Genomic DNA, 21606 nt, shown 5'->3' with positions numbered 1-21606 from the left:
TGAACACTGAGACATGACAAATAGCTCTACATTGTATCCTCTTAATAGTGCAGTAAACCTATACTCAAATTCAAAGATAAAACTTGTTTGAACCACTTTGAACCTTTGAATATATTCAAGTGTCGCTTATTTCCTTCAAATTTAGAGGGTTGCTAACTTTTATATCATCTTCACTCTATCTCTTCTTGATTCTTCATGTGATTAATGTGAATCACACATAACTTCTCATGACATCGCACGATATTGACGTAAAGCCTTCACTCGCTCTTCACCACAGCCTTGGTCCTTCGGCGCCAAGCCATTTGCTTACCATTCACAATCAAATGATCCATCGTAGTCGAGTCTTACTTGTTCTTCCCCATCTTGCCATAGAAAACAACTTTGTATCTGACATCTTCAATTAATTCACTTTATCAAATATGGAGTCAAATATTTGTTCTTCACCCTTGACATGTTGGATTTCAACTCAACTTATGTCTTCTTATGGATCATAACTCCCAACTCAATATCAAGCACAAAGCACATGGGTTAGTCCATACAACATAATTTATAACTTTATACCTTAAGTTACTTGGTCTCCAGAAGTAACTTAGCCTTCAAACTTATTATCATTTTTCATATGAAATATAACTCTACTCATTTTCAAGCACATAGCACACGGGTTAGTCCATAACACTCTATTGATAATGACATACCTTTAGTTACTTGATCTTCATAAGTAAGTTGGCATTCATTCTTCAAGCTTCTTCTTCTTATGAGCATCACTAAGATCTCAATAACTTTGATGTAATTCTTTGAACTCATGACATTTCTCATCTAATTTATGTATCATTATTTGTGCATCTGCTGTGGAATAACCTAATAACAATTCTCAACATAATTGTTAGTCCATAGGTATTATCATTGACTTACCCCAGCATCACCTATGATCTATTCATTTTGATGCATATCTCTTCTCCATATATCACCTGTGGAGCAATCTATTAACAATTCTAACCATCATTTTTAATCTATAGGTATTATCATTAATTAATAAAATACATATAAGAACTAGATACACTTTTAGGGCATTTGTAGGGAAAAAAACACTGTAAAAATCATGGGAAAAAAGTCAAATGTCAAACATGCATTCAACCCATGGATTGCGCACAAAGAACATAACATGAGTCGGGCCCAATGATCATCCAGTGCGAAAATTCCAACATGCGCACGTAGCAGCGGTGATCCATAGAACGAACTCGTCAGATCAGGTATATATAAACCCGCCACGGGACGACCTCACGCCCTACCTCCCCTCCCCTCGCATCATCATGCTCCTTAATCCAAGGCGTATGCACGCGAAGGAAGACAAGCAATGGCAATTAGTTGGAAAAGTATGTCATGTCTGTTTGTAGCATGCATATAGCCTTCCACTATTCGCTATAAATCTCATAAATCATGCTCTTTAGTTTGCTATCGATGCGAAGCGGTGCCTTGAAGATGTTAGGCAACAAAGTGTTCTTATCATTAGGTTTATTTAAGTTTGTTGGAATTGAACAACGAGTTAAGAGCAATTTTCTTTTATGTTTCAAACATGGTGGATTTGATACGATTTGCAGTGGAAGGGATAAAATTGGAACACTAGAGCAGGTACGTCCTATTATGTCCAAGCTTCTTGTGCATATGCTTTCCAAATGCCTTTTGTTGTATACTGAAGAATTCCGTTCTCTCTGGTCATTGCTATGTCGTAAACCATCTCTGTTTGTCCCGCAGTTTAAGCAAGCCGAAGATACAACCAACAAACTTGAGTTGGATGGACTTGTTGTTATTGGATGTGATGATTCAAATACTAATGCATGCCTTATTGTTGAATACTTCAGGTTGGCTGCTAAGAATGCAAATCACTCAGCTGCTCCCTTCGTAATATTCCTTTTGTATCACTTTTATTGCTATGAAATAAGTTTTGACAGACTCTAAGCTATTTGTTCTTATACAATGCTACCATGAACTATAATGTGATAACGCTATTTTTGTCACAATGATGGAAGTTACATGTATTACTAGCATACAATCACTGGTTCTATTGAGGATTCTCTGCTTTTTCACCAATCAATTTAGTAAAATGTGTCCTTGCTCAGTCAAAGGCATCCCTGTGTAGGGCAAAGAACCTGAAGACTTGTGTTATTGGGTGTCCAAAGACTATCAATGGTGATCTAAAATTCAAGGAGGTCCTAACAAGTTTTGGATTTAACACTGCTTGCAAGGTACCAAGCTCTTTGTTCACATAATTCAGTATCAGATTTTTTAGTCCTTTTTGAGTTTTTAAGTCACATAATGCCGCAAGCAAAGGTCTAAGAAAGAGAGTATCACAAGAAAACTTTGTACCATATAGTGTGGATATTTTTTTTTGCAAAACTAAGTGGGCATAATTTTCAATTTAACATGAAATGTGAAAGACTCGTATTCATGTAGAGCCACTCGTGTCATGAGAATGATGTATTATCTTGTGCAGATTTATTCTGAAATGATTGGAAATGTGATGATTAATGCACAATCATCTAGAAAATACTACCACTGTAAGCTTTTACGCTTATTTAATCTTTTTTAAGGACGACAAGAGCATTACCGATTTGTTTTAAAGAAGAAGAGAATTGATCCAGTTTATAAGGAAAATCGGGCCCGAAAATCTCACAACTACACGGTTTAACGGAGCCGGCAAACAACCTGAGATGATAATACGACCTTGAAACATAACGACGTACACACCAAAAGCGCAAACCCGACAGCAGATAACTCCAACCCAACTCAACTCACACGCTAACCAACCCAACGACTGTCTCTCCCACAACTCGATTGGCGGAGCCCTGCTCCCACACCGCTGCCACTCGGCTAGCGGAGTCCTGCTCCCACGCCGCCACAACACGACTCGGTCGGCGGAGTCTTGCTCTTATGCCGCACCTCTCTGACACCATAAGTCGGCAGCGCGTCGCTTCAGAGGAGCACGTATTGGAAGAAATCGCTGTTGCGAAGCGTCAATCTAGAATGGTGAGTCGCCGAGAAACGAGGACGTAGTGGTAAACCTACGGAATAAGCCTGCGGATCAAACCAAACCTGACAAATCCACCACAAAGCCGATGACCACCGTGGCACGAGAAACTGGACCTCCAGAGCTATGTCTCCAAGGAGGACGTGACGTTGAGTCACCGTCGTCATCTGTCCGGTTGCCTGAACAAGGATTTCTCCCGAAAGCCTCAGGGGAGGGGAGTGAGGAGATGCATTGATAACGCTTCCAAGGAGGAGAACGGCGCCCAAAGGCGTTGCCATCATTGATGACGGCTAAAAAAAACCAACCAAAGATTTCGCCAGCGGCTCCCACCTCTCGCCCCTCGCGCACGACCAACCCGTGCAAGGGTTAGGACCAAAGCAGCAGCAACACCGTCGTCACGCAACCGCGATATCCCACGACAATCTCAGCACCACAAAGCTCCCCACAGGCCCAACCTATAGAAGAGGAGGAGACCGGCCGGGCAAGAGGAGGAGCAACGCAAGCCCTAGCAGCTGGGACCGACATAGTGCCATTGCCACTAGACACAGTGCCGCCATTCGCAGCCACACCGTCCCACAACCAACCCAGTATCATAAAGCTCTCTACAGGTCTAACCTGCAAAAGAGGAGGAGAAGAAAAAGAGAAGGAGCAAATGCATGCGCTAGGACTGGCACGGTGCCTTGATGTAAACGTAAACCCACTTCATTGGCGTAATTTCGTTTCCCGTGTCTGCGTGAAAAATCCGAAAAAATCCGAGCATTATCTCGTCTTCTCCCCGCCTCTTCCGCCCCGAACCACCACACCCTCCCGCCTCCCGCCTCCCGCCATGCACTGCCTCGCCCCCAACCTCCTCCTCCTCCCACTCCCCACCGCCTCCCGCCACGCGCTCCCCCAAACCCCACCCCTTCCTCTCCTGCTCCCCTCCCGCGCCGCCCCACTCCATGTCGCCTCCGCGCGTTCGCCGTCCCGCGCCGCCACCCCGGTCTCCGACGAGGACGAGGACGAGGAGGAGGTTGACGAGGAGAATGACGACGACGACTTAGACATACGCGACGCGGACGACGAGGAGTACGACGAGGACGAAGAAGGCGATGAGGAGGGGGTGGACGAGGAGAGCGACGGTGAGGTCGAGGAAGAGGCGGACGAGGAGGGTGAGGATGAGCGGGAGGATACCGCTTCGCGGAGGCGGGAATCGGAGGAGTACAAGTCGCGGTGTGTGGCGAAGCTGGTTGCCGAGGTGCGGGAGTTCGGGGAGGACATCATCGATTACAACGAGCTCGCCGGGATCTACGACTTCCCCGTCGATAAATTTCAGGTTAGTATCCGAGCCGAATGGGCTAATCCTGGTTCTGTTCTGTGAAGCGATGGTGTGTTTTGGTGAGAATTTGAATGCTTTGGGGTTACTGGAATGATTAGGATTTGGTGGTTGCGCTGTAGTAGCCATGCTAATGCGATTCAGTATCTCCGTATTGGTGAACTTAAATGTAGGTTTGTTCTATTTGTAGTTGCATTCCGCATTTGCTGCACTATCGTATGACTCTGAAGTGGTGAGGTAGGGTTTTGGCTTTTGAGGAGGATGTCATCTCACTCGTGTAATTGTCAGTATAAGCTTTTGTATCATGTGCTTCAGCACACTTCATAATTTAAGAATTGCATTTATTTTACGCTGCATGTAGACCACTGACCATGGAACAACACTCGCCGAGCATTATCCGATAGCCTACAAGATATTATTTTCCGTTGTTCTTACCCTGTTTCCTACCTTCTTCTAGCGCCTGGCTATACAAGCATTTTTAAGAGGTTCATCTGTCGTAGTTTCTGCACCTACAAGTAGTGGGAAGACGCTAATAGCAGAAGCTGCAGCGGTCGCAACAGTTGCTAGAGGAAGGCGTCTCTTCTACACAACACCATTAAAGGCCTTGTCAAATCAGAAGTTCCGTGATTTCCGGTAAAATGCTATTTTTGCTATTCTCTTACCTTTTGCAGGTTTACGACTAAATCCAGGAAAAAATCATTCATCTATTGTCCATTGTGGAAATGAATACAATTTTCATCTTAAATAGTGTCCCCCAACTGATGTGCAACCTTGTAAACCACTCTTTTAACAAAAAGAATGAGTTATATACTGAAATCAACACATGAAATTGTAGTCCCCTAGTTTGACTAGAAGAAGAAGAAGCAAAAGAGGAATAGTAGCTTATGTAACACACCGTCAGTTGAGGTGGAAGTTGAAATTCTACAGAATATAAGTGTTGTACCTGTAAGAGTGGGAGTGTTAAACTAAATAGTTTTCCTAGATGCTCAGTTATTGAGTAGCAGATTCATTTTTGACACGATTCATTGTACAATTATTTCAGGAATACCTTTGGTGATCATAATGTTGGTCTTCTTACAGGAGATTCTGCTATCAACAAAGATGCTCAGATCCTGATTATGACGACAGAGATTTTGCGTAACATGCTGTACCAAAGGTATTTTACGAATGATATATACTGATCTATATGGAGTGCCACAAGTATTCACTCTATATCATACCAGTTTAGTAGCTTGCCATTCTGTGATTGCAAAGAAATGTTCTAGAAGCATTCTATGATGTGAACGGTTTACAGTAGATATAAATTCAACCTTACATATAATTGTTATCAGTCTTCCCAAAATTGTACACACCCATTTTAAAATATACCCGGTTTCTTTTCTAGCTACTTTTCCAGTTTTTAAGGTAGTTTCCTTGGGAGATTCAGCTTTAGCAGGTAGGTAGTTCTAGGTTGTAAGTTGTTACTGATGTTGCCTGCCCTGTTTCTGAGATAATTCTGACATCTGTTTGTACTGCAGTGTCGGTATGACAGCATCTGAAGGTAGATTGTTTCAAGTTGATGTCATTGTTTTGGATGAAGTCCATTATTTGAGTGATATCTCACGTGGCACTGTTTGGGAAGAAACTGTATGCTATTTTATTACTCTCTTATACATCATGTGTGTTCATGTTGGTCATTTGACTTAGCTACTTTCATCATATTCTTAGGTCATATATTGTCCAAAGGAAGTCCAGCTTATATGCTTGTCAGCCACTGTTGCAAATCCTGATGAATTAGCTGGCTGGATAAGTCAGGTAATTTCAGCTTTCATGTCTTATTATTTGTGAGCTAGTTTTCTTTACGGTGATGCTTATGCAACAATGTGAATATCGTTTCCTACTTTAAAGTTGGTGCATAAATTTTCTTATTACTGGTCTAGGAAAATTGTAGTGATTGGATGCACTGGAAGGACGTGAAAAAACACATGCATGCGCAGATGTTTTGTTCATACACATAGTTGTCTTCCTTTATTGACTCAGTATCGCAAGATATTGTCCCATTTTCTGAAGTATGAAACCATTCTTATATCTGTTTCTTTGTAGATTCATGGTAAGACAGAGCTGGTAACATCTACCAAACGTCCGGTTCCACTTACTTGGCACTTCTCGAAGAAATATGCACTACAACCACTTCTTGATGGAAAGGGGAAGAAAATGAATAGGTTGCTACCTTGTTCTCCTTGGCACCACACACGACATCCTATTTTAAAAGATAAGAACGTGGTTTTGGTTCCCTTGAGTTCCTGCGCACCCATTCACGAAAAATGCATGCTGCATTATTTGGAAAATACCCAAAGAAAAATCATGGATGTAGCACGGGAAGTTATGGACACATGCATAACTTTAATATCAAATTCGTCCCTGATACTGAGAACCAAAAATAAAAGCAACACTTGTAGTGCTAGTGCATATGGTTACATGATGCATTACTTTGCCTTTACTTTCACACTGAAATTCATATTTGAAAAAAAAAGGAACGCCTTGCAAATGTCTTTTTTTGTTCTATCCATACAGGAAACTGCAGATGTCTCACTTTCAGAACTTGTCATCTCCAAAGAGTGACTTCTATTACGTGAGAGGAAAGAGGAAGCTTAGAACAAATAAAAACGAGCAAGGTAATAGAAGCCCTTTGGACATATCAAAACAGGTTCAGTTGTCAAAGCATGAACTCAGCAATATGCGCCGCTCCCAAGTATGGACTGGAAATCCCTTTTAAGCTCCAGTTACTTGCTTTCTCACATAATAGGTTTAAACTGCCATTTTTTCTTAATATTTTCTAGATGATGTGAGGTCAGCTATGTGGCATAACAAATGGATGCCATTTTCTTGGTTACCTTGCAATGCAGGTTCCACTGATACGTGACACTTTATCACAACTTTGGGAAAATGACATGCTTCCAGCTATTTGGTTTATTTTTAGTAGAAGAGGGTGTGATGCAGCTGTTGAATATCTGGAGGATTGCAGACTGTTGCATGACTGTGAGGCTAGTGAAGTTGAACTGGAACTCAGGAGATTCAAGATGCAATATCCTGATGCTGTCCGAGAAAGTGCTGTGAAAGGACTCTTGCGAGGAGTTGCTGCCCATCATGCTGGTTGCTTGCCACTGTGGAAATCATTCATTGAGGAACTATTTCAGCGTGGCCTTGTTAAAGTAGTATTTGCGACGGAAACCCTGGCAGCTGGGATTAACATGCCTGCTAGGACGGCTGTGATCTCTTCTCTCAGCAAAAGAATTGATGCCGGGCGCCAGCTCTTAACCACAAACGAATTATTCCAGATGGCAGGTCGTGCTGGAAGGAGAGGGATTGATACAGCTGGGCATGCCGTTCTTGTTCAGACTCCATATGAAGGGCCTGAAGAATGTTGTGACATTATCTTTGCTGGACTTGAGCCACTTGTCTCGCAATTTACTGCATCATATGGGATGGTTTTGAATCTCCTTGCTGTATGTATTTTGCTTCTATATCTATGCACACGTTCCTATTTTCTCCTGACCTTTATCTGATGGGTTGGAATGTGTTGTCCAGGGTTCAAAAGTTACTCATAATCAGAAAGAGTCAGATGATGTTATGGTCAAGCGTTCTGGAAGAACTTTAGAAGAAGCTCGAAAGCTAGTGGAGCAAAGCTTTGGGAATTATGTTGGGAGCAATGTAATGGTTGCTGCTAAAGAAGAGCTTGAAAGAATACAGCAAGAAATACAATACCTCTCTTCAGAAATTACCGATGAATTTATTGACCGAAAGTGCAGGGAAGAGTTATCAGAGGAAGATTATGCTGAGATTTCCCTTCTACAAAAGAGACTAAAGGTAATATTGTTTGCTTATTTGTTTTGATCTACTAATGTTAATAATATAAGGATTCATCTAATATTCTACACCCCTGTTGCTGAATGCACTGCTTATGGTACATTTCTACATCTTTTTTATGTTCTACACCCCTGTTTCTCAGGAAGAGAAGCAGATCAGAAATGAGCTGAAGAAAAGGATGGAACTGGAAAGAATGGCTGCATGGAAAAATCGCTTGGAGGAATTTGAAAGTGGCCACCTTCCTTTCATGTGCCTGCAGTATAAAGATAAGGATTCAGTTCAACACACTATCCCTGCTGTATTTATTGGAAACATCAACTTGTTTGCTGATCAAAAGATTGTGACCATGGTGAGAGAATTCTTTTTTATAAAACTTTTTAGGGCAACTTTTTTTAAACTTTTGTGTGAGCTTTGCAGAAGGGAAAAGCTAAATATACTTACTGCAGGTGGAAGATGATTCACTTGGTTCAGGCAAGCAGAAAGTTGATAGTGGGGAACAAGTTTATTACCCATCTTACTATGTAGCTTTAAGTTCAGATAATTCATGGTATCTGTTCACAGAAAAATGGATAAAAAATGTTTACAAGACAGGCCTACCTTCTGTCCCTTCTGTCGAAGGGGGGCCACTCCCTAGAGAAACCCTGAAGCAGCTCCTTTTGCGTGAAGAGATGATGTGGGATAAACTTGCAAAATCAGAATATGGTTCTTTGTTAAGCATGGATGGGTCTCTAGACACATGGTCGTGGAGTCTCAATGTTCCTGTGCTTAATAGCCTTTCGGAAGATGATGAGGTTAGAACTTGTTTCTTGACTCTTCTGTAACATTGTTGTAGACTGCTAAATTCAATGTAAATTAGAGTTGATGATCCAATTGGATTGTTATCATCTTGTATTTGTAAAAGAATCTATACATATTTTTGTTCATGAAATTTTACCAAGTTCAACTTCCTATTAATCTTGAAAAGTTCGCGGAGAAAATCTTCCTTTTTCATCTTTCTTATTATAGGTTGGTCAGCGATAAATCGTAATGGTTAGATCTTAGGATAGGAATAGTGCACGTTACCACTGGCAGTCCAATATCTAATGGTAATATAGAAACCAATCAACCAATCCTATGCATAATCTCAAATAAGCCATGTTTTATAACTACCCAAACAGCTAGTCTCTTATTCATGAGTCCTTATGCATTCCAGGCATTAGAAGGCAGACTTAAATTAGTCCCCTAGGCCCTAGGTAATGATTTCCTGCTTCCACATGCCATTTCGTCATCTGCAGAACAGTGGTAGTTTTCTGTGAGAGCTTCACCCGGACACAATCCCTTTCCTCTGTATATGTCGGTTAATGTTATTCAAATTATCAATGTCTGAAGTTAGAATGCACCTTCTTTTTGTGAGTGAGGAAGTACCTTTTTCAACTTATGGCCCTTTTAAGTTTAACTAGCTTTCTCTAAAACTTCTTTTGATTAACCTTCACAGGTAGAACGATTCTCCCAGGAACATCAAGATGCTGTAGAATGCTACAAGCAACAGAGGAGGAAGGTTTCACATTTGAAGAAAACAATCAAAAGTACTAAGGGTTTCAAAGAATTCCAAAAGATCATTGACATGAGAAACTTTACAAAAGAAAAGATTGAGCGCTTGGAAGCTAGATCCCGCCGCCTGACTCGACGGATAAGACAAATTGAACCAACCGGTTGGAAAGAATTTCTCCAGGTTACCATGCATCTTTTTCTATATTTCATAAAAAAATTCCAAGCATCTCTTTGTCAAATCAGTGTTATTTTTCATATTGTTTGGTTTTCTAGTAGTAGTATTTTACTGTTGACCTAGTTGGCCTTTCACCTTTTCCATGCATCAAGCTCCTTACCTTAATGTATTTTCTGATCTTATAGCTGAACTACATTTTAGGCATTGTATTATGAGCTGCTGCATCCATTGAAGGATATGCCCCCTATCCCCCCACCCCATCCCAGATCATGCCCAATTTTGGCCCCATCAATGGTGCCTTGCCCACTTACACCATCACAACAAAAGTGGCGCCTGATAAATTTTAAGATTTGATGGAAATTTTGTCCCATGTTTCTATAACATAGGTCGCTTAGGATGTTCATGGTTTTGGATAACTGATATATGATTGCATATTGCTTGTTACATCCTTATGTTTGCCACCAATGAATCTTTCATCATATATTATTTTTTCCCCAAAAGGATGGCAAGAGGGTTGCTGATTTTATGTTAGAAGAAAGGAAGATTCATCATATATTAATTTGTGGTTCTCTATACGAATGTTTATCAGATTAGCAAAGTCATTCAAGAAGCTAGAGCATTAGATATCAATACTCAGGTAATATATCCTTTGGGTGAGACAGCAGCGGCTATACGAGGGGAAAACGAGCTCTGGCTTGCTATGGTTCTCAGGAACAAGGTCCTCTTGGATCTAAAGCCATCTCAATTGGCAGCAGTTTGTGGAAGTTTAGTGTCAGAAGGGATCAAACTTCGTCCTTGGAAAAATAGCAGGTGCAAAACTGTGCAGCATCTTTTGTTTTTCATGTTTACATGTTTTTTGAGGGGAATACAGTAGGGGAAGAAATATATTAAAGTTACGCAAGAAAGCGTATGATTAACATTCATGTTTACATGTTGCTATATATATTCACTTGCTTAACCTCCTGTTATATATCATGCTGAGATCTACATACTTGAGTTCCTTATCCTTTTTATCGCCACCAAAACAGGTAAATGGCTTCCTCAAAAAAAAAATTTGTTTACAAAAAAGAGAGGTGTAAATGCACTTGCGTTTAATTATGACAGATCAATGGGGCAGGTATCTGTTCCATGAGTTGTTCTAAAAATGTGGACCAGCACATTGTCTCAGATATGCTTTCCACGGTAACAAATGCAAGACTACACTAAAAGAACACCAACCGTGATGTTGTATTAATAGAGATGTCTATTCAAAGTTGACATACACCGCCAAGCCTGTGCCAACTAATGGTACTAAAGAACGTTTTAAAAAAAATGGTTTGGTTTGCGAATCTGTTTCCTCATATTTCCTCACAAGAAGAAGATGCAAATATTTAGAACAATGTCCAAAGCACGACTTGCCTTGTGGGAAATTTGATGTCAAAGAATTACAGATATCCTGTAGACTGTGGCCTTTTCTTTTTTCCTCTTTATTAAATGAGAATTCCTGTAGGCTTTAGTGCATTGTCCAGCTGTATATGGTTAACAAATTTTTTTGTAAAAACTGCTTGGTCTCTTTTTTATGAGACGTCCTGCTGACTGTTTGACCGTTTGCAGTTATGTATACGAACCTTCTTCTGTTGTTACTGGCGTTATAAGCTATTTAGAAGAGCAGAGACACTCCCTCATCGATCTCCAAGAGAGACACAGTGTAAAGGTTTGGCATATCATTCCTGTTTTCCTGTGTTGTTCGGTCAATTGCTGTCCTTGTTACTGCTCGCTCTACAAAAATCCCTTTTATTGTTCTCATTTGTTTGTTCCTTTGCATATAGATACCCTGCGAAATAGATGCCCAATTTGCAGGGATGGTTGAAGCCTGGGCTTCAGGGTTGACCTGGAGAGAGATAATGATGGACTCTGCAATGGATGATGGAGATTTGGCCCGTCTGCTCAGGCGTACAATAGATTTACTAGCCCAGGTATTTTACCAAGCGTGCAGATTCAGTATAACTGATGTTTCCTGTGGACTGTCTATTTTTGTTGGCTCGATACTCTATTATGATTAGCATTTCCATCTACACTACGTAATGCTTGTGGCTTATGTTCCAGATTCCGAAATTGCCAGACATTGATCCGGTTCTTCAAAAGAACGCACAAATTGCTTGCAGCGTCATGGATCGAGTACCGATTAGCGAGCTTGCCGGCTGAAAGCCTGAAACCTGTAAGTACTACTAACGCAGGGTTTATCCGGCTGCTTGTTTACATTTGTTATAGGTAGGCTATTCTTTTTTGTACCATGACAAATGTTTACCAGTTGTTAACAAAGATATCATTTTACAAGCGATTCTTGATGTCTTCATACTAATTTTGTACAAATTTCCAAGTAGAATTATATTCACTGCTCTCGATATGAATCTTCTATAAAGAAACGGACAAAAGAACCAATGCAAATATTTTGCTTTATGTACAGTCTGCAGCTAACCTATACCTCCACAACAACCAATTCAAAACAATGCAAACAACCGTCATTTACACCTTCCCATTCATTCTATTCCTCGTCACTACTTGAATCAGACTCTGCACTATCCTTCATAAAGTGCGCTGGTAGGTTTGGAAATCTTGGCATGACCCTCTTCCTTCTGCTATCTGCATCTTCCGGTGGTTTCTGAGCCGGTGCTGCTTGACTATCGGTTGCTTCCTTTGCCGGTGCCGGCGCCGCCGCTGGTGCAGCAGCTGTAGTTGCCTGTGATGACGAGGGTGGCGGTTTCTTCTGCTGCAATTTCCTCTTGATGTCCACACATGCCTGATCAACCATCCCCAGGAAGTCCCTCACTACGATGAACAGCTGAAGAGGATGCGCGTTCTTGTCCTTGGTGGCGCCGGCATGGTAGTACTCTGTTGTCCGTTGGACCAGCTCTAGTACTCTCGCCAGCTCCCCTCTTAGTGCCTCCAGCTCATGTTCCGCAGCCTTCACAAATCCTCGCAACCCTCTCCCGAATCCATCATCACTGCAGGTCTCCAGGAGCCTCTTGATGTCGGTGAGTCGGTTGCCTAGAATCGCACACTCGCTGTCAACTGCGTCGTAGTCCACCATTGCAGCCTTCTTCACATTGCTAAACTCTGTGCTGAGACCTCCAACAATTGGCAGTCCCAGATTCATGTATTCATTCTGCCTCTCCTCCCGTGATGGGCCCTGACCTGCGGAGCCTGCTGCCGAACCGCCGCCGTCGTGGCCAGACTTCGCAAGGCTGCCAGAGCGGCGGAGACTGTAGTTGCGGTTGATGGCAAGCCGTTTTCCCTCTGAACGAACAACCTCCTCAATGACGAAGTGTAGCAACGTGGTGCTCCCATCAGTGCTCTTCACGTCGGAGAGCTTGCGAAGTGCCGTGAGGTTGAAGGCCTGCGCGTTGCCCCGCGCTGTTCCGGCATTCATCCTGTTTCCTGCCTTGAGCACTGCTTCGAGCAGTTTGAAGAACAGACCCTTCGTCCTCAGCTCCTGGCTTGCCATTTCCAAGGTCCGGAGCGACTGCTTCAGCTGCGCAACCTCGGCGCCATAGTTTACCTTGAAAAGCAACGCATTGACGCGTGCGAACGGGTTGGGCACGTCAAGGAGGAGCCGGAGAAGGAAGGCCTCCGCTGGGGCGAGCCTGTCGGGATTTCCAGAGAACTTCAGGATGGTGGATTCTTCTTCCTTGGAGATACTGAGCCGAGACAGCTTCTCGAGGACCTCCGTGCTGAGTTCCGTGTGACCGTCACGGAGGGCGTCGATGATCTCATCCCGCCCCACGGTGAGGGACCGTAGGATGATGGAAATGTTGTGCGACTTGCGCGGCTCCAGCAGGAATATTTGTTCCGGCGTGTTTGAGCGCCCGAGGGCGTTCGAGGATTCTCCGGAGGTGCCCTTGGAATCTGCAGATTTCGGCTTGCGGTTTGCAGCCGCCGTGCCGAACAGAGCCTCGATGATGCCTTCGTCCAAGCTAGAAAAACATCAGAATTAACACGGTTAGAAACTTCAAAATGGTTTGGAGCGGACAGAGAAAAGATACTGCTTTTCCGAACGCTACGCAATATCATTGTCAATCCATGTAAAATTGCTCGCATCAGCATTGCAGTAACTAATATCGACACCAGGTCGGGATTCTCTTATCATGCTAAGGAAGGGATGCCGTGACAAGTGACTGTCCAGTGGCGCAAGCGGACAGAGAAAATTCGGTGTCCACATCCTCCTTTTAAGTTCCCATCATTGCTTTCTAACTGGGGCTAAAGTATCTCCGTCCCCATCATGATTTGTGCAATATTATAGTACCGGTACCATTACTCGTTCATTTTGCAAGTTCATCAAACATTTTAATGAGAAGTTCATGGAAGCATACAGAACACAGTTTTTCCAGCATAGACCATGATTCGACTACGAAGTATTGATCCTAAGAAGGTTAAATTAGTATATGTATGATCAAAGAATTTAAGGATAGCACTAACCTATATAGTGGTTGATTCTGTCAAAATAAGAAAAATAGATTTCCTGCTTGTTCAATGACAAGCATGCTGCACCAACTCGTATACTTGTTCCACGAAATCCCGAATACGGTCTACCCATTCTACTAATTCCTAAATCGCTAAGCTGACAGAGAACGCGCTTTAGATAAAGCAAATCTCGCCATCTGTCTTTGTCGCAGCTTGTATGTAAAGTACTCCAGATACCAGAACCTATGCGCACAAAAAGGCACCACAGCACCTGGACCTGGATTTGGGCATCCTATCGAGGATGCTGCGACGTTAGTCCACCGAAAAAGCGACATGGTTTGTGATCCCATCGAGGAATGTGCCCCTACTGAAATGCCCAGCGAAAAGGCCTTTTCTTTTGACCAATTTTACTACTCTTCGCCTCTGTCGTTGCATATTCTGGGACGATTCTTTTTCATGCCAACTCTGATGAGTTTGTGACTTCTCTACTATAGAACCAGCGAAATGCTACTAATGAAATTTAAGTTTATCTATTTTCAAATTTTTGCAATGCCTAATTGATCTGCACTGATGGTACCCTATCTGAACTCTAAAGTTCAGGATCCCTTCATTCACAGCCGCACTGTTCATGCTCTGGCACTGTTCCTATGTCCCAGTACTCTGATCCTAGTGATATTAATGTAGTACTAGCATGCACACGAAGCACCAAGAATGAGTTTCAGCAATGGAAGTACTATGCTGAAAAGCAATGGAAGTAAGAAGCGGTGTTTAATTCAGGAGAGCTTACTTGAATGAGCCGCCGGTGATCTTGTCCCACACCATGGAGTGGTCGGTAGCTTGCACATTGACCTTGTCCCAATGCAGCGGCTTAAGCTTTGCCTGCTGCTCTCCGGCCCCGGATGGCATACCCGGCGCCGTCGGCGGCCTTGAGGATGACGCGGCTCCCCTTGGAGGCGGCGGAGGCGGTCCTCCTTTCTTTCCTCCTGGCGGCGGCGGCGGCGGCGGCGATGGGCCTTTGGGCGGCGGTGGAGGAGGCGGGCCGCCCCTCGGCGGTGGCGGCGGCGGTGGCGATGCGGATGCTGGTTTTGGCGGTGGCGGTGGAGGCGGGGCGGTTGAGGCGGCGGCGGTGGATGGAGCACGTGCCGGGCTTGCTCTTCCAGGAGGCGGCGGCAGCGCCGGCGATGCGCTTGATGGCGCGGCAGGGGCTGGCGGCGGAGACGGACGTGGCACGGAGCTGACGGCGGCCGCCTGCTGCGGCGGACGTGCGTACGCATCGGCGGCGGCCACGGAGAAGGACGAGCTGGAGCCGGCGCTGGGCGGGCGCAGCGGCTCGTCGAAAACAGCGGACGCGGAGTCCAGGGATCCCCCCGGGATGAGTGGCTCCTGATCTATCCTGTTCTTCCTCGACCGCCGCGGCGGGGATGGCGGCGACGACTGCTGGGGCTCCGGCCACATCTCCAAGCGCTGCTGCTGCCGGGGCGGAGGCGGCTGCGGCGGCCGCCAGCTCGCCGTGGGCTTCCTCCCCCTGCCGCCGCCGCCGTCGTCCTTCTCGAACTCCCTCCAGTATATCGCGTCGAGCCCGTTCTCGTCCACCATCCCGATGCCGCCTCCCCCTCCCCCTCCCTGCGGCGGCCGCTTCGGCGATCTCTCCGGCCGCTTCCCGGCGAAGGCGCCCTCCTGCGGCCCGCTAGAATACCCATTCCCATCCGCTGCCTTCAGCTCCTTCTTCTTCCCGTGCCGGAGGAAGAGGAAGAAGGCGAGCCCCGAGACCGCGAAGCTGCTCAGCGCCGTGCTCACCACGGCCACGGCGATGTCGCTGCGCTTCACGGACGACGACGATGGGGGCGGGGACCCCGGGAAGAAGGGCGGAGCGGTGGTGGGGGCCGGGGAGGGGGATATGACCGTCGGCGGTGGAGGGGTGGCGAAGGCCGGCGTGCGGGTGGAGGGGAAGCGCGTCTGGATGTTGCGCTGCGGTTGCTGCGCGGCGGCGAGGGGGAACAGGACGAAGACGGCGAGGAGGAGGAGGTGGGGCGGGCACGGAGCCATTGCCGTGGTGGGGCGAGGAGAACGGAATGGAATGGAAATTTGACGGGGGCGGGATGTGAGACGAGGTGGGATTGACTTGCAGGCGCTGCCGCCGCCGGCTACGTTATTGTTTGGTTGGGCTGCGTGTGGTGCGTGTTGACTTTGTCTGGTTGGGTGGAGGTGGGGTTTTTGCTTACTCGGTCCGGCCGCGCCGGACCAGACGACGCGAGAGAGACGAGGGGCAAGTAGCTTCGCGGTTGGGTCGGGGAAGAGAAGAGAGGAGAAGACGCGTTGTGACTGTGGTCCTTGTGGAGCGGAAGGTAGGAAGGAGCCAAGGCGGAAACAGCGCGGGCGCCGGGGCCACCGCCGCGCGTCGCTGCCGTGCCGTTGCATGCGGTTCTTCTGGCCACCTTTTTGTTGGCTGTCTGACGCGGCGGGTTCCCATCGGAGGCGTCCGTTTCAGATCTAGTGGTGCGCGGGATATCGGGACGTACGAAAACTCTTTACGGATGTGTAGTCGTGTGACGAGTTGGCAGCTCGCAAAGCGTCGAAACTCCAACAAGTGAAAAACTGTGAAAATCGTACGTCCGCCGGGCGCCTGGTGAGATCGACTCCGAATCACATCTACACACCACTCAGCGCGCGGTTTAAACTCTCACAAGTTGTTTGGATTTGTGACTACTAGATTGCGCGTTCGCCCAACGGCACCTGTACCGAGTGCTGTCTGCAGCAATTCCATTTTCCGCTAAACTGGGTGCATTTGGTTGGGGCGCACATGCCCCATGGACGGTGGCGCGAGGCTTCCCAGCTCGTGTTCTTGCGCTCTGGATTCGGCTGGCAGATCGCCGGCAAAAGGTCATGACGCTTGACGCGTCCAAATAACCACTGGGCAGCTAGTATTTCGCACGAAGAGGCTGGAGCCTGACGACTAACGTTAACTTCGTGGCCATAATTTGAATCTTTTGGTGCCACTGGAGAAGCATGCCGGTCGCTTGCGTCGCTGTGTTCTCGAGTTCAGTAGTGTGGCGTGGCGAGTTGTTCGTGGCTGCGCAGCACGGGCTAGTACGCCGTGCGCGTGCGTACGATCTCGTGTGCTGATCAATGATCACGCACCTTGCAGTTGTATAGATGTGATGACGCGGGCTTAAAGACCGTTTCTTCGATTAGCTCACGTATATCAGCAGAAAATGGTACTAGCTCGATCGCGCATGACCAGTTCGTTTGCTTCTGTAGACAATCTGATGAAATAATTGTTTACGTAGTTCATAATTTGCTTCGTCAAGTACTCAATCTCGTGCTTTAAATCTGGGGGCCTCGGTATGCAGCCTCACAGCGGTTGCACAGGAAACTAGATCTGAACTTTTGTTTCGCTTGGTAAATTTAATTCTGCCTGCATCAGTTTCTTCATAGTAACTAGCAGGATACAGGGTTTGAAAATTCGTTGAAAACCACTTGGTGTTTGCGATATTCGGCCAATATAGTCCGCACTGTATTCTGAATTCTACCAGTTTTTGAATTTGAATTCAAAAAAATTAAAAAAAAGCACAAACAAAATTTAAAAATACTAGAGATAATTCTAAGACCTTCTATGATTTATTTTTTGAAAATAATGTTGTTTGCATCATATTTCAAGGAGAGGGAAGTTTTAAAAAAAATGCTGAAATGGACCGTATGAACAGGATGATTTGGTCCATCACATTAAGAAAAAACTTAACATGCAAACACATTTTTTAAGCATATCTTAAGAGGATTTTAAAATTGGTTTCGCTTTATTTAGGGTTTTATTAAATTTTCCATAATTTTTACAAAGTTCACAAGCATAAAGTGAACATGTTAAGACACAACACTTTAATTAACTTTTTTCATGTTGACCATTATTTTTTTATAAATAAAGAATAGTATAAGTAAAATAATAAACGTGGTTTCACTAATTTTGGAGGTGTGATGGGTGAGTTATGAATTAATCTAGTTGCAATATATTTACACAATCATGCATATTACAATAACTATTTCATGAGTTCATGTATTTTTAAAAAACATAGGATCATGTAATAAGACTAAAAAATTAATTTCATGAATTTTAGATTAGCAAATAATTAACTATGCATTTCACTAGGTTTAGCAAATACATTTTTTCATAGAAAATATTCAACTTTTTATGTTTGTAAAAATACTTTTATCATGTAGACCATATTACAAGGAAACCAAAAAAAAATGTTTCACTTGATTTGAAGCTCAGATGAATTAGTTATTGATTTTACAAGGTTGAGCCATTTTTTGGTTTTTTTTTGAACTTCACTGCAATTCGGGAAATGCGCTCGAAATCAGGAAAATCGAACGGTTTTCGAAGAATTTGTTCGAAGTGTGTTCAATGCGGAAAATTCAAAAAATCTAGTCAATTTTTGGTGTAATTCGATCAGATTTCGGTTGAATTCGACCAGTTACCAAATGGTCGATTTAGTCAAATTCTTATCAAATTTTACAAATTTGACCAAATTTTTACCAAATTTTGAGCGGTTTTTTTATATTCGTGAATTTTGAAAATTCGATGGGTCCTGATTTTCAACTATAAAACGGATTTGTATACCTCGGAAGGATGACCTGCGCAAATAGCATAGCTAGACATATGATGATATCTTTTTTAAGCACCATAAGCCCTTTCATCATAAATTCATTGATATACAATCAATCAATACTTATTGGCAATTTTTTAAATTCGCCTAATGAATTCAACCAAATATAGTTGCTCTAGCCTACCACCATGATCGGGAGATGCACAACCTAAACCTAGTTCTCGTGCTCTGCACTGCTGATCCATAGCTCATTAAGTGTCACTTGTCTTATGTGTAATGTTGTTCTTTCCGTAATGAATTCAACCAAATATAGCCACATAGGCCTCTTCAGTTGGTCCTATGAAGACCCAAACCTTACGGTCACCCGCCTACCGCCGTGATCGTGAATTCTGTGAAACTACTCTGTTCATTGATATTGTCAGTCACAAGGCTAATTGATGCTCAAGATTGTGAAAGTATCTTCTTTGAGTTCCTTGAATTTTATTGAATTTTTTTTTGTGTTCCGTGCTATTTATTTGATTTTTCTTGATTTGTTTTTCAATTGAAAAGTCCTAAACTCGTTTTTCTTTGCATTTTTTTTGTAGAACCCAATATGGATCACGGTCCATCCTTCTATTCAGGCTGTTCACCAACGGGCTCTCATTTTTTTTTTCTCGTCGCATCCCAACCCAGCTCGGGACCCGGGCGCTGTGGCCGCATGAGGAAAATCCTGTAGGGTGTGATTGGTTCCGGTGGGAGCAATAATTTTAGAGAGAGAAACGAGTTTGTCATGTGTATGTATTATTTTAGTTTGTTTTAGTGAATATAAATGTATATCGCAGTCTGGCTCGTGATGCAAATGTTCGAGTTTTCCTCTGTAATTAATCACAATCTCAATTCTTACATTTTTTCATACGACCTCAGATTCGGTGAACCAAACAGAATTTCGGCTCAGTCTTTCCAGATAGATACAACTAACCAAATACTTTTTTTTAAACAGATATAGCTCTACTCAGTCTGCATATACGATCTATACGGGCAACTAACCACGCTTTTTTTCAACAAATATGACTTCACTCAGCCTGTATATACGGTCCATACGAGCAACCAATCACACCTATAGTCTACGCTCGACTGCGCATGCGCTTGTGCTGGAATCCGTCATCGCTATTGTTGTGTTGTTGCCATCGTCTATCGTCGTCGTGTAGCCGCTTCACCCTTATGTCTCATTCTCTATGTTCTCACGTGTCACACAGATCCGCCAGCCTACGAGTCGCTCCCCGCTGTTCATCTCACTGGATGCAACGATGGCGAGAACGTAGCTGCGACAACCTGTTTCTTCGTCACTGTCGTCTTTACGGGTGGACGAAAGGCTCAAAGCTCACGAGCTAGCTCGGCTGAGCTCTAATAGGCTCGTTGTATTTTATAACAAGTCGAACCAACATTTTAACTTGTTTTAGCTCACGACTCTAGCGAGTCAGGCTCAACTTAGCTGGCCCACAATGACCCGAGGGCTGAGGGAGTCGGGGACCATTTGAGACCTGAGACATGACTACTCCACGCGAGTATGCGACCACACATCCACTTTGCTTTGGGTCCTCATAAGGCTATTTGCCCTAGCTATCATCGGGTCCTTAAGAGGCTTTTTGCCCTAGCCACCATCGCCTTGAGGCTCCACCTCTTTACACCATGCCATAGGAGTCCTTGATGTTAGCATGTCGCGTTGCGCCACCACCTGGAGCCCTCGACATCGCGCCGTCTGGAGCCATTGACATCCACTTAGCATCGAGTCATGTTTGAGCTATTGTCAACTATTTTGTTGAGTTTTTAGTTCATGTTTAACCTATTGTTGAGTTTTTAATACTAGTTTGTTTCAGATTAAGTTCTGCAAAAATACAGATTGCACATGTGCATCGTCTGACTCGTGAGCCTAACAAACTGGACCGAACCAAGCTAAACCTATCTCTTAGTTTGATTCTCAAACAAGCCAAACTGAGCCAACTGAGCCGAGCCCGGTGTCCACCCCTAGTCGTCTTGCCTTCTGCGCCATCCTAACCTTGTCACAGCCTAGGGTGACACCACACACCAATCTCCTTTTTCGAGCTACTGCCGATAGGATCTCTGCGCCAACACCCAGCGCCTCCCCAGCTCATCCCTGAGTTGTTCACGCTGCCGGTAATGGTGAACCTACAGCGCCATTGTAATCAAACACGAGGATCATGTCCTTTAAGCAATCCCGGCGAGAAAGCAATCTTTGGACGGGACTGCGATAAGGCCCTGTTTATTTCAGATTATAAAAGCTGGATTGTGATCAAAATCCAAAAGCTAAAATAAACAGCTAATTGGACAAGCTGGATTGTTACAATCTGGGTGTTAAATTGTAACAATTCGTCTTCCACCAGATTATAATAATCCACAATCCAGCTTTTACAATACAGATTTTACAATCCAGCTTATTACAATCAACAATCTACAAGCTTCTTTTCACAATCTCCAGCTGAAACAAACAGTCCCTAAATTATCCGTGGACGGTATACGGTAGGATTCCTTTTGAATTGTACTAATATGGAGCGACGGAAAGAAATTAAGGAGTTGAGTCAGACTCTTAATCTGGATAGTGTAATATATTAGATTCCATCTTCAGTATGGATTCTAAGTATTGTGTATGGGCTTCCAAAATGATCTGACAAAGATATAA

At 44.2% G+C, this 21606-nt stretch overlaps 2 protein-coding genes across 2 annotated transcripts; one reads left to right on the top strand and one right to left on the bottom strand.

The window, feature by feature from the left end:
- Positions 1–3810: 3810 nt before the first annotated feature.
- Positions 3811–12226, top strand: LOC133921281 (DExH-box ATP-dependent RNA helicase DExH15 chloroplastic). The gene is made up of 16 exons (XM_062366089.1): positions 3811–4340; positions 4798–4973; positions 5383–5496; positions 5858–5966; positions 6048–6134; positions 6423–6541; positions 6894–7071; positions 7226–7825; positions 7908–8186; positions 8329–8535; positions 8633–8977; positions 9661–9897; positions 10481–10701; positions 11485–11584; positions 11700–11846; positions 11977–12226. Exons 1-16 carry the CDS (start codon positions 3852–3854, stop codon positions 12073–12075), a joined length of 3507 nt encoding a protein of 1168 aa, XP_062222073.1. The 5' UTR covers positions 3811–3851; the 3' UTR covers positions 12076–12226.
- A 40-nt stretch (positions 12227–12266) lies between these two features.
- Positions 12267–16568, bottom strand: LOC133921282 (formin-like protein 16). The gene is made up of 2 exons (XM_062366090.1): positions 15119–16568; positions 12267–13844 (listed from the first exon to the last, which is right to left on the bottom strand). The coding sequence occupies exons 1-2, from the start codon at positions 16375–16377 to the stop codon at positions 12416–12418; spliced, it is 2688 nt and encodes an 895-aa protein (XP_062222074.1). The 5' UTR covers positions 16378–16568; the 3' UTR covers positions 12267–12415.
- Positions 16569–21606: the final 5038 nt, after the last annotated feature.

The sequence above is a fragment of the Phragmites australis genome, chromosome 6, assembly GCF_958298935.1.
Source record: "Phragmites australis chromosome 6, lpPhrAust1.1, whole genome shotgun sequence".
NCBI lineage: Eukaryota > Viridiplantae > Streptophyta > Magnoliopsida > Poales > Poaceae > Phragmites > Phragmites australis.
Note: the sequence above shows the minus strand (reverse complement) of the source record. Positions and strands in the feature narration are given on the sequence as shown.